The 12,622-nt window shown below is 31.5% G+C and overlaps 1 protein-coding gene across 1 annotated transcript; it reads left to right on the top strand.

The window, feature by feature from the left end:
- Positions 1-3,366: 3,366 nt before the first annotated feature.
- LOC143575225 (3-hydroxyisobutyryl-CoA hydrolase 1-like) lies at positions 3,367-12,166 on the top strand. Its single transcript, XM_077059650.1, has 13 exons — positions 3,367-3,512; positions 3,997-4,077; positions 4,164-4,232; positions 8,340-8,403; positions 8,487-8,650; positions 8,812-8,896; positions 9,829-9,914; positions 10,034-10,167; positions 10,835-10,895; positions 11,524-11,622; positions 11,706-11,807; positions 11,880-11,921; positions 12,014-12,166. The coding sequence occupies exons 1-13, from the start codon at positions 3,486-3,488 to the stop codon at positions 12,164-12,166; spliced, it is 1,167 nt and encodes a 388-aa protein (XP_076915765.1). The 5' UTR covers positions 3,367-3,485.
- The last annotated feature ends 456 nt before the right edge of the window (positions 12,167-12,622 follow it).

The following is a 12,622-nucleotide window of genomic DNA, read 5'->3' as shown; positions in this document are numbered from 1 at the left end:
AAGCTATCGCCAATCACTATTGGTTTGTTTTTTAGATAACGTGTTTTAACTTATAGTCAGTTATGCGTTGTATTATCTAGAGTTAAAAACAGAAACAAAGTGAAACTACTAATTTATGATATAGAGGGTAAAGCTGCAATTTAAATTACAAATATTATATACAATAAAAACATTTAGTGATTTATGTATTTCCAACAACTTCAAATTTTCGTATTGTGTGATGTGTAATTAGTCTATTATATATTATATCTTTATATCTGCTTAATATATTATTTGTATTTAACATTATGTTATTATTTAAAAATTTTATTTATTTTAACCCGTGTTTCACACGGGTACCTAACCTAGTAAATTAATAAAGAAGCGCAAAAATTTACTCGTTTAAAAAATAGTGAAAAACTAAACCGGAAAGAAAATTTGCTAATATTGAGTAAAAGTAAAATGATTGTAAGTGGCATCAAAACCATTAATTTTGATTTACTTTACTTTACATAAGGAAAATCTGAGGTTATAGTATAAATCTCAGTAATATTTCACTTAAGTCATATGCTAAGAATGCTATGGTAAAAATTTATTATCTAAAATATCAATTACGCGTAATCAGCATAATAAGTTTTCAATTATGCAACTGAAAATAAATCGGAAGGTTTTCCTGGTTAAATGAGGCAGACGTAATCATAAACATAAAAACCGGTACAGCTAACCTGAATATGAAAAATTAAAAGTTGTTTATAGCAATGCTAAAAGTTCACTATCCGAAATAAAAGTAAATTACATATTTCATCATTTATGTCTGTACCTAATTATAGGTTGAGTCCTCAATCATTACAAATTATAATGAACATGGGGAGTCTCACAATTTATGTCCTTTACACTAACATTCATTAAATTTCTTTCATCTTTTCATAAGGCCACTTCTGCTTACCTGCCACCGGATCCTTCTTGGTGTGGCTCCTCACGATCACTTTGGTCATAGAGGGTTCATTTTCTGGCTCACAGTGCACAACAATATGTTATCAAAATTAGTAATTAAACAAACACAAATACTACTTGAGTAAAATAATAATAATTACATACCGTTCTCGTTTGATATTATGAAAATCATATCAAGTATCTCCGACCCCCCCCCCCCCCCCAACCCCGCAGGTGTCAGGAAGATGTATCCCCATGAAGAACTGTAACTAAATACAAACCACTGACTAGCAATAAACTAAGCGGTTTCTATTCATATACCATAAACAAGAATTATTAACAATAAAATCAAAAATATTTTTTCACGATTGGTTAATCCTCTCAACAACAATATCGTTTCGGGAACACCCGGTCACCCACCAAACCGTCATAATAACATGTACCACCCCACTCTTGATTTAAGATACGCATGGGATCTTCATACATCACATTGAATCTTCACACACCACTTTTCACGTATACAGCTTGTATAGGCTTATATGAGTCGTATCAGACCTGAGTCGTGTCAGTTTGTAACATGTTTATATGAGCTGTTGAAGACCTATACGGTATACGGGCCGTATGGGCTACAAAAAGCTATCCCCCCCCTCAATACACTTGCCAGTCATGCGTGGTCTTTACGACCCGTATCCATAGAGGTGATGTATAAAGATCACATCCCTTAAGAAAACGCCACCAGTCTCACATTTTCTCCTTTTATCCCATTAATAGTGACTTAATTTTATTTTATAAATGTAATATTATCTATATATAGTAAAGTTGAAACTTGGTGCCGCAACAAGATAACTGGTTCACATGGCAACGCATGAGTGGGCCGAATAACTTTTTTTTTCCTGTTTTTTTGTATAAATTTGATAACTAAACGGTTATTCGTATTGACTTACCGCCGCCACGCCCAGGACCGACAACGTTATCAACGGCCGAGTTTTGCTTACCTTTTTTTTACACAAACCGACCGATTTCGTAAGACCCTGATTGGGCCAATTGGCAGTACCACATCCATCCAGCCACTTTGTCCTTTTTTTTGGTTTGATTCCCGTACCTAACGAATGTGATGGAAACCGACCAAATTCATATAGACTCACCATCATAACGCCCGGGACTGACAATGATCGGGTTTTATCGACTCACCTTGCAACGTCTAGTACCGATAACGCTCGGGTTTTACCCGCGCCCGGGTTTTATTGAACTTCATTTTAGTTACGGTACCGTAACAAAGGTAAACGATATCGACAAAATTCGCGTTGATCCACTCGGATTTTTACCATCGCCCCCAACGCCCGAATACGAGTTGACTCGCCACTGCAATGATCGTGTTTTACCAATGTTTGGGTTTACCGACTGAATAAATATTGCTTTAAACATGTTAACAAAAAAAAATTATAATATGTTATACGAGTGTCGTAGAGTCACTGCCTCAACATTTGGGACCGACCGACGTCACCCCCATTTGCCCACCTCAAATTTTATTTTTATTTTCTGCTTTCATGTTGTTTTAGTTCCAATACCGTAACAAACGTATCTAATACCGACTGAATTAGCGTTGACTCATCATTGTCATCCGGGACCATTCGATGCCACCCCATTAGCTCACCTCAATTTTTATTTATATTTTTGTTTTCATTTTATTTTAGTTCCAGTACCGTAACGAACAACGCTAATAGCGACTGAATTCGAGTTAACTTGCCACTGCAATGTGCGGGTAAACCACTGGTTTGGTTCTATTATTGGACAATATATGAAAGTCCTATTTTTGGGAATTATGTTGCTTTCACTACTAAAATGTTGAGGGGGTGGCTGTAGAGATGATAAAAAAAACCGGTTTCTGGAACCGAACCGGTTCCTATCCGTTTTTTGTAGGAACCGGACCCTATCTGGTTCAACCCGATGATCCGTGACCGGTTCTTGCATTTCTGAGTGTGGGCGAGTAGGAACCGGAACCGAACCGGAACCAGTTCTGGAACCGGAACCGGTTCCTAACCGTTTTTTTGGCCGTTTTTTGACCGTTGGGGTAAAAAGTAGCCGTTTTTTGACCGGTTACGGTACAGGAACCGGTAAGAACCGGTTCCATAGGTTAGGGGTCCGAGGGTGGGAGAACCGGTTCGGTTCCCTAACCGGTTCGAGCCTGGAACCGGTTTCAAAGGGGGTTTTGAATATAAGAACCGATTAGGAACCGGTTCCGGTTCCTAGTCCCAAACCGTTTTGAACATCTCTAGGTGGCTGTGGCTGTGTCTAACTGTCTATTAATGTTTTGTACTTCTTGGTCCCAAGTTATTTTCTTTGAATTTTAATAATTCAAGGACTGTTTGTTATGATTTGTGTTCATGTGACATGTTATCTATTAATACACATTTAATATTCCATGTCCCCATTTAGTATAAACTTAAAGAAAAGGACAAACTCCAACTAAACCACTACCACACCAAAAATCATTTATATGTAGACCAAAAATGCATATCAAATCACGTTGCATCAATTATTGAGACCTTCTAGCTCGCTTGCCGGTTTCACTCATGGCACTCTCCGTCGAATCAAATGAGGTACTTCGCTCGACTCTTTTGATCCATAGAGATCGGTTTCATTCTATGCATTTTTTGATTTGGTTTTGGTTTGAAAAAGTTCGAACAAACCAAACCAAACCAAACCAAACAAGACCAAATCTACATCTGCATGTGTAAACTTAATTTTTGTAGCATACAAGTTACAACACTATGGTTTTACATTTTTATTAAAAGTTTATGAGCAGGTAAAAGTATACGCGGTTATCATAAGTATATCATAAAACACTCGTAATTTATAACTAATGTAACTTATGTACTTCAAATGGCCAAATACTTTTTAGTATGTGCAACAAATTCTTTTGAGTATATTTTCTAGCATAATATATATATATATACATATATATATTTTTTTTGATAGTTATATCATAATTTATAATGTTTATAGCCATAAGATTAAATACTTTTTTGGATATCCATGGCTTCATGTTTTTAGGACTTTGAACCAAAATCATCCATTTTGCAGGTGATTTTTGAAGAAATTGCGGGAGTACGAAAAGTGATACTAAACAGACCAAAGAAACTAAACACACTCAACTATGAGATGGTATATATATATATATATGTTACATAAACAAAATTCAGAAACAATCCTCATATATGCTACTTACTTGTATCTTATACCATTCGCAGTTGAGAAAAATGTACGAGAAGTTGAAGGGTTATGAGAAAGATCCAACTGTTAAACTTATTATATTGAAGGTACAAAACACAAATAAGAGATTTAGATATGATAGTCTAATAATACACACGATTAACTTATGCATCGTATGGTAAAAACTGAAAAGTGTTTAAATTTAATTGGTTGTCACATCTAATGATTGAACGAAAATGACAAATCTTTATATATTTTTTGTTTTAAGGGGCGAAAATGACCGCCTATATTTTCCTTTACGGGACGGTCTTGTGGTATATATATATTATAATAAAGTAAAATAACTAACTGTAGACACTTGTCATGTTTTGGTTAATTCACACAAATATTTCCCTCCAAAACTAAGAAATCCTCATATATGTAATAGATCAATAATTATTCACTTTCCTTTTACACTCTATTTATATTATATCTATATATTTTTATAAATATAAATATTAACATATTATTTACTATATATTTAAAATACTTGGCGAATTCCAAAAATTAACAACAAATCATATTTCTCAAAGATTGAAAAGAATATAATTTTAAATGTTATCATTCACATATTGTACTATGTATATTGTAAAATATTGTAAACAACAACAAAACTCGAATATTCTTTCATTTTGCAAAGTAATTTTTTAATCATTAAATCATAAATATATTCTTAAAAGTCGATCAATTTTTTTTAAAAATCAATCAATTTATCTATTATTATTATTATTATTATTGTAAATTATCATATAACTTATAAATATATGCTTTAAATCTATTCATTTATTTTTTTCGGTTAATTTAGTAACTATATATATGTTAAAATGTAAGGATGGTATATATACGAATCATTTTCAGACATAACAAAGTTTATCATACTTTCAGGTTTTTTGTGGAACTTAAATTTGTTTTTATAGGTCAAAAGTTGGACAATAAACTGTTTGGTACAAGTTAACTACATTTAGGTCAAAATTGTTACAGGTCAAAAATGAAAATTTTGAGTATTTTTAAAAGTTTGATAATGCAAATAGATTTATCGTCAAATTTGTTATGGGTTCAAAGTGTTGGCTTGATAACGTCAAAAGTATGAAAGTTAGAATTTAAACATGATTTGGGTTTCAAATTTATTTTTAAGGACATTTTTTCAAATAATCAAAAGGTTCGGGATTGACAAATTGACTATTTTTCTCTCGACTATTAAAATTTAAGAAAATATTGCGAACATTTTCGACATGCCACCCCAATGCCTATCAATGCTTCAAACGTTTATCAAATTTGAAATATTTATTTTAGTATTAATTTTTCTTTCAATGGTGATCAGAACGTTGTATGAGAAACATGTCATGCAAACTATGCTCAAATGAAACAAAATATTGTTAACATGTTATTTTCTATGTTGTCATTATGACAAAGTCAATAAGCCTTCTGAAACTTATTAAAATCTATTTCATGGTGTAGCTCAGAAAAACATAGTCTTGAAGAACATCCATTGTTACAATTTAATTTTCTCATTTCCTTTGATGGATGGTAAATTGATAAATATATTAATAAAGGCAACGCTCCTTTTGTATTTAGGCTGAATGGTTAGAACTGCTATCGTATAAGAAGTCTTATTTCCAAAATTGGTTCATGACCAAAATTATTTCAATTATACATATTGAGAATGAATTTTTCAATAGAAAGAAGCATTCTCGGATACGTTTTTGCACGACCATTGTTTTATTAAGTTCATTTAAAAAAATCATTTTGTGATACAAATAAAATCAATTTATGTACTCATAATATATATACAAGCATAGATGTAATACATTTATCATATACGCTATGCAATTATTTCCTTTACTTGTAATTTTATAATTTGAATTATCCCGTGTGTGACACGAGCTCTAAAACTAGTGTATATATATATATATAGAGAGAGAGAGAGAGAGGATCATGAGAGAACTCATTCTTAAAGAGAAAACTAGAGAACTAATAAAGAAATATTTTTAATTTAATTAAAAAAATATTTTTATATTTATGTTTTTGCTATTATTCTTATATTTTGTTACCATTCACTCGAAAAAATAATAAAATAATAATAAAAAACTCGTTTTAGTGCACATATGCAATACACCGACTTTTTTATTGCATATGTGCACTAGTGTGTATTTTGATATGTGCAATAGTGTTGAATAACATATATGTAATTTTTTGTATTGTATTAGTGCAATAGTGTTATATTATATCAAAAAATACAAAACAATCAATATAGTACATACGTGCATTAGTGTTGTATTACGTATATGCGATAGTGTGTTTTGAGTACAATTATTATTGTTGTATTTGCATATATTCAATAGTGTGTATTGTATAATGCAATTGCGTTGTATTATATGCAATAAACACTATTGTATATATATGTAATACACATTAGTGCACATATGCATTACATCGATGTTTTTTTAGGAACAATATCATCTTATTAGAAGGAAAGGAAAAAAAATCGCAAAATATTTTTTTTTTAAAAAAGTTAAAAATAATTTTTATTAGTTCTCTAGTTATCTCTTTAAAAGGAGTTCTCTCTATATCTCACACACACACACACATATATATATATATATATATATATGTATATAGGCAAAGTATAGAATGAAAACCCACTTGAGTTGTGAAAACCCGTAAAAACCTATGTAATATCGTTTTTTTTGTTACATGTAATATATGTTGTTACATTTAATACAAAACATCGAAAACATAAAAAAAATGTTTTGCTATTTTTTTATATTTTTTTACTAATTTTTATATATGTTTTCAGGAGAGAGAAAATGTTTATATTTTTTTATTAACTTTAATTGTAGACCACAAGATTTAATCTTTAATTAAAAACATGTGGTTGAGAATGAGTTTTTAGAGTTTTCAGAACTCAAGTAAGTTTTTATTATAACCTAACCCTATATATATATATATATATATATATATATATATATATATATATATGTAGGGAAGATTTCAATTAAGAACCCCTTTGAGTTTTAAGAACTCTAAAGAACTCAGTGTAACGATTTTTTTTTTCCGAATTTTTTTTACACATGCGTAATATATGTAAGTTACATACACGTAAAATAATTACAGAATTTTTTACGCACCGAGTTGACTTTTTACACATGTGTAACGGACGTAAAAGTTAGTGTAACCACTTACATATTTATTCTCTCTCATACTTTGACTTTTTTGTCCGATTTAATCTCAACCACATATTCCAATCCATTTAATTAAATGTGTGGCATAGAATTGAGTTCTTAAGTTCTTAAAACTCAACATGGTTCTTAAAATATCCCTCCCCTATATATATATATATAGCTACGTAGGGCTGATAACACATTTCACTATTTGAACTGAACGATAGTAGAAAGAAGGTGGCTAACCGTAATTGACTATGCGTGACCATTTTAAAACGTAACTATACTAAAATTAAATCACAGTGGAAATTAAATTGCTGTCACATTATAACTGTTGAGTAGAATAGCATAACAAACACATTTTCTTGTGAACATCCGATTTTATTAAAAGACCAAAAAAGACCACTAAGAGGCTAGAATAATAACTATTTACACTCGATTACATTACACCAAACTAAAAAAATCGAAACGATGTACTAAGCTGTACTAAGCTCATAACTCATCTATGATGACACCCATAAGATATTGGTTTCATTTCTATTTTTACACCTTATTTTAGGTAAGTTTTATTATGACTTTTCCTTTTTTTTCTACCTTATATTTTAAATATAATAATAATAATCTAAACATTACAACTTTAACTTTATACCACTCTTGTCACTTTAGTTTTGACTTTTGAGTGAACTCTTACTATATGTTTTTAGAACTAATTTTTTTTAAGCAAATGCTACATCTAACTCTACAAACTTCTAAATGACATTATTTTCTTCTTACTTGGGACTGGAATTAAACCCAAGACCTTTCATCTAAAAAGTTTTAAATACACAAAAATAATCAAAGTAGATGGAATCCATGCAATTCAAATACTTTAAGATAAATTTTTATCATTTGTTGTTTTTTTTGATTTGTCTCATAATTTACATCGGGTAAAAATTTATGATTCATCACTTGTTAATGTGGTCATTAGTTTTCCACATACATGTAGGGACTTCTATCATGTTTTCTTCTACACAGGCAAACGGGAAAGTATTTTGTGTTGGTGGTGATCTCACGTCTGCTTATACATATGTAGCTCTAGGTAAGTGCGCGTTTCTATATAGCTTATGATCGAAAGAAAATAAATGCAAAGAACGCTAAACCACGTCGTTTTGTTTTGGTCAGGACATTGGAGTTTCGGGACGCACTATTACAGGAAACAATTTTGTTTGGACTACTTACTTGCAACTTATAAGAAGCCATCCCTTGCAATTCTAGATGGGCATGTCATGGGAGGAGGCGTTGGATTAACGATACACTCGACATTTAGAATTGTTACTGAGAAGACGGTATATATTTACTACCGCAAAAAACATGATTTCAATTTGTATTATAGGACCCTTTTATTTATTGTTTATTTGTAGTACATAAAGTAGCAACCATTTCCTAACCTTTCTAAACTCATCATATAGTTTGAATATTACTATTGCACCTTTTGTGTTTCGTGTAGGTTTTTGCGATGCCTGAAGCGTTAATTGGACTCTTTCCCGATGTTGGTGCATCTTATTTTCTGTCTAGACTTCCTGGGTTCTTTGGTAATTAAGTTCATCTTAATATCATCTTAATACTAAGTCATATCATTCATATAGGTGTGCATACATATATAATGATAAAAAGGAAAGTTAAATATGGATGGAATTGAATTATTATTATTTTTTATTATTACTTTTTTGTTTGCATTTGCTAAGTTTAATTATACATTTATAGTAGTTTTATACTTTTATTAGCTTTTTAACATCAAATAAGTATAGGCTACAAGTTCTTTAGAAAATGGGTAATAAATTCTAGAATTATTTTTTTTTAACTTGACTACAATATAATTTTAAATAAGGTCTAATATATTGTTGATAATATATATGCGTCTACCCCCCTATACAATTGTGCTTATAACTTATTACAACTGTGTGTCTAAGTGCGTGACGTTAGTGAATTCTTTTTTTTTTTGGTTGGAACGTCGACTTTCTTGTCTGTTAGGCCACTGTACTCCTGAAATTTAGAGAGATTCGTTGCCTTATTCCAGTCAGACTATGCTGTCTTAACCAGGTTCATGCTGACTTCGGAGTTTGGCTTGGGCGTTCTCCCAGAAAATCATACCGCATGCCACCATTTGATTGTTATTATGCCACCTTAAGAGCAGAACTTTCTGGCGTAACATACGGTAGGAAAATACCCATTTGGGCTCGGGATTCGAACGGACAACCTCGCAAGGCCTAACTTAGGTCTTTAATTTCCAAAATCCACTAAAAGTGACATAAGTAAGGATCGAACTTGGGTCTTCACAAGAGTACACAAGCCACCTATCACTAGACCACAAGTGTGGACTATTCTCATAAATAGTGTAGACAAAGAGGATGAATATCTATTATTTGTTCTTATATATATATATTTCACATTTTCACATGGTGCATAGATTTTGTAATTTACTCTATTTCAAAATTTCAATCATGTATTCATCATATGTTTGTAGGAGAATATATTGGGTTGACCGGTGCTAAATTAAATGGAGTCGAGATGCTTGCCTTTGGTCTTGGAACTCATTTTGTCCCATCCAATGTATTTGTCTCCCTTCAACATGTTGTACACATTTTTGTCACATAATTATTGCACCAATAAGAGTGTGTTTAAAACGAATATACGCAATTGCTTATTCTCGGTACCTATCAACCTTACAGAAAATACAAGCTATGACGAATGCTCTTGAAAGGATGATTGCTTCATCGGATTCACCAAGTGTAGCTGCCATGTCCATGGTTATTAGCGAGTTCGCACAAGAAGTAAAAGTCAACCCGGATAGTGCATACTCAAGGTACGTATTACTTCATGATTACGTGGTTAATGTCTTAATGACTTAATTCCAATATATAGATACACACACGGTAAAAAGAAAATCAATGACTAAAATGAAACACGATAATTTCATAATTAATTGGAAGTTAGTCAACTATTGGTAACTTTTTTATCAAGTTTTGCTACTTGTTATGTGTCTAACATTACAACAGGGTTAGTGTGTTACATCATGTTTTTTTTACCTTTGTAAGAAATTAGTTTTAAGGGTAAATGAGTGAAAGTAATACTTAATGCCTATTTTATTCGAAACCACAAAATACTATTTCAAAATATTGTTTTTATAATAACATATACCACATGAATTATATATCCCAAAAAAATGAAGGGACGAATGGTACACTCACAAAATTATATATTTGATGAAAATTAACACTTTAGCTTATATCAAATTTTTCTTTATTACATAAATTCTAATAGTGAGGTGTTTTAGTTGGTATCTCTAGTTTTTTCCTCTATATTTGTAGAGGAAATGATTTTAAAGACTTGAATGTAAATGCTAATTGAATAAATAGATCAAATGTAAGTTATCAAAGTTATTCAAATGCATATGAATTATTTGATAATGAATAGCCATGTTATCTTCATATCTCGTTCGGTTATCCATTGATCTAAATATGCATAACCAGGCTCGACATGGTCAACCAATGCTTCTCTGGCGAATCGTGTGAAGAAATATTATCCTCATTGGTAACTTCATACAACTTGGCATAACACTAGATATGCTACATGATTTTCGTTTGGATTAGTTCTTGTACTTCTATAATAAGTGAACTCATGAAAGTTTGTATTTTTGAGTTTCCAGGTTTAACTGGCAAGTGAACCTGGCAAGTAGGTAACAAGCAAAATCCATAGAGTTTTGTGCCAAACCTAACCCCCGCTTACAGGTTTTCATCAAACTATATGGCATTCGTTTGCCACCCAGTTCGCTTGTGGGATAGCGAAATTCCTAGAAGTGCAAGAACTCCAAAAATGATTTTAAATATTTAGCTGAATACTAAACCACTTACTAGTCCAAAAAATATATAACACGTACACTTGTATATATTATTATTGGACTGTATTATTATTAGGTATTATAAGTGTGAGTCCATGGGCCCATATTAGATTATTAGGGTTTGCATATCATTCTCTGTATATTTTGTAACGCATTATGATCAATATAAAACAATCAAGTATATGTTGATCATAATGCATTACAATATATAGAGAAAAATATGTAAACTCTAATAATTTAAGATGGGTTCGTGGGCTCACACTTATAATACCTAATAATAATATAGTCTAATAGTATGCAATATTTCTTTTTTGATCTTAGGAACGCCTTGCTCTACAAGTTCAAGAGAAATGGGTCCATGAGGCAATAACATCAATGAAATCGGCCAATCCACTTGGTCTCAAAATGTTCTTAAGAAATGTACGTGTAATTTAAAGATTTTGAACAAATTAAATTTGGCGTTTGAAAACTTATGACGTTTGTTCAATGTAATCATGTGCTAGATTCGAGAAGGTCGGTCCAAAACTCTCAAGCAATGTCTCGTGACTGAATACATTGGTGTCTCTCATCTACTAGGAAGAACGATTAGCAATAACTTCTACGAGGTTTGATAGTATATATCATGAACAAGTTTCCGGATGATCACAATTCATGTTCTTAGGATGTTGTTTTTGCAGGGATCTAGAGCTATGTTAATCGATAAAGATAAGAAACCACAGGTGACTTTTACATATAACTTCAAATCACTCTAGTATCTAACTTTGATTGTATTTGATTATGTTTTCTTTGTAATTATCTTGACTGCCCATAGTGGGTACCGTCGAAACTAGAGGATGTTACTGATGAAATGGTGGCTAAGTGTACTTCATCTACATCTTTCAAAGATAATGATGGTGATTGGTTGCCTTTGGAACTCCCCACAAGATCTAATATAACCGATGTCGAACTTGCATCAAAACTCTAGAGGTTAGTAACTCAGTACAAAACGTCCCTTTCTAATAAACATATGATTTTAACCTAAATTAATCTATGCATGGATCTATTTGTTTGTGCTTTATAGTTTAATAAGATATGTTATGCAGGTCCAAGTTGAAAATAAATCTATCTTCATTGTGGATAGTGGAATCTACAAGTGTTGTGATCACATGTTATGAATAAAGTGTCGTCAAAGTGAACCGTTTTCTATTCTTGTAGTCTTGTTCATGATATTATAAATCTCTTATGGTTGTGTTTTGTATTGGGTTGTGTTTTGACCTCTCTAGTTGCTTACTAGCTGAGGTTTTTCTCAGTATAATTCTTGTTTTTAAAAAATAAAAAAACAAACCTATGTCTATATCTATACTATCTAATAAATAAAGATTCTATGATGTTGAATGGGTCCGTTACGTGTCACATATTTCACTATTCATCACTTGTCCAA

The sequence above is a fragment of the Bidens hawaiensis genome, unplaced genomic scaffold (assembly GCF_021521415.1).
Source record: "Bidens hawaiensis isolate Kalapana, Puna unplaced genomic scaffold, B.hawaiensis_p1.1 tig00027311_1, whole genome shotgun sequence".
NCBI lineage: Eukaryota > Viridiplantae > Streptophyta > Magnoliopsida > Asterales > Asteraceae > Bidens > Bidens hawaiensis.
The sequence above is the reverse complement of the archived record's forward strand: the minus strand, read 5'-3'. Positions and strand labels throughout refer to the sequence as shown.

What these genes read in the sequence shown, in the direction of transcription:
- LOC143575225 (XM_077059650.1), top strand. Translation starts at nt 3,486, where the DNA reads ATGGCACTCTCCGTCGAATCAAATGAG. An exon ending in TTAAACTTATTATATTGAAG is followed by an intron (nt 4,233 to 8,339) that starts GTACAAAACACA and finishes TCTTCTACACAG; the next exon opens with GCAAACGGGAAAGTATTTTG. An exon ending in TCAAAATGTTCTTAAGAAAT is followed by an intron (nt 11,623 to 11,705) that starts GTACGTGTAATT and finishes ATCATGTGCTAG; the next exon opens with ATTCGAGAAGGTCGGTCCAA.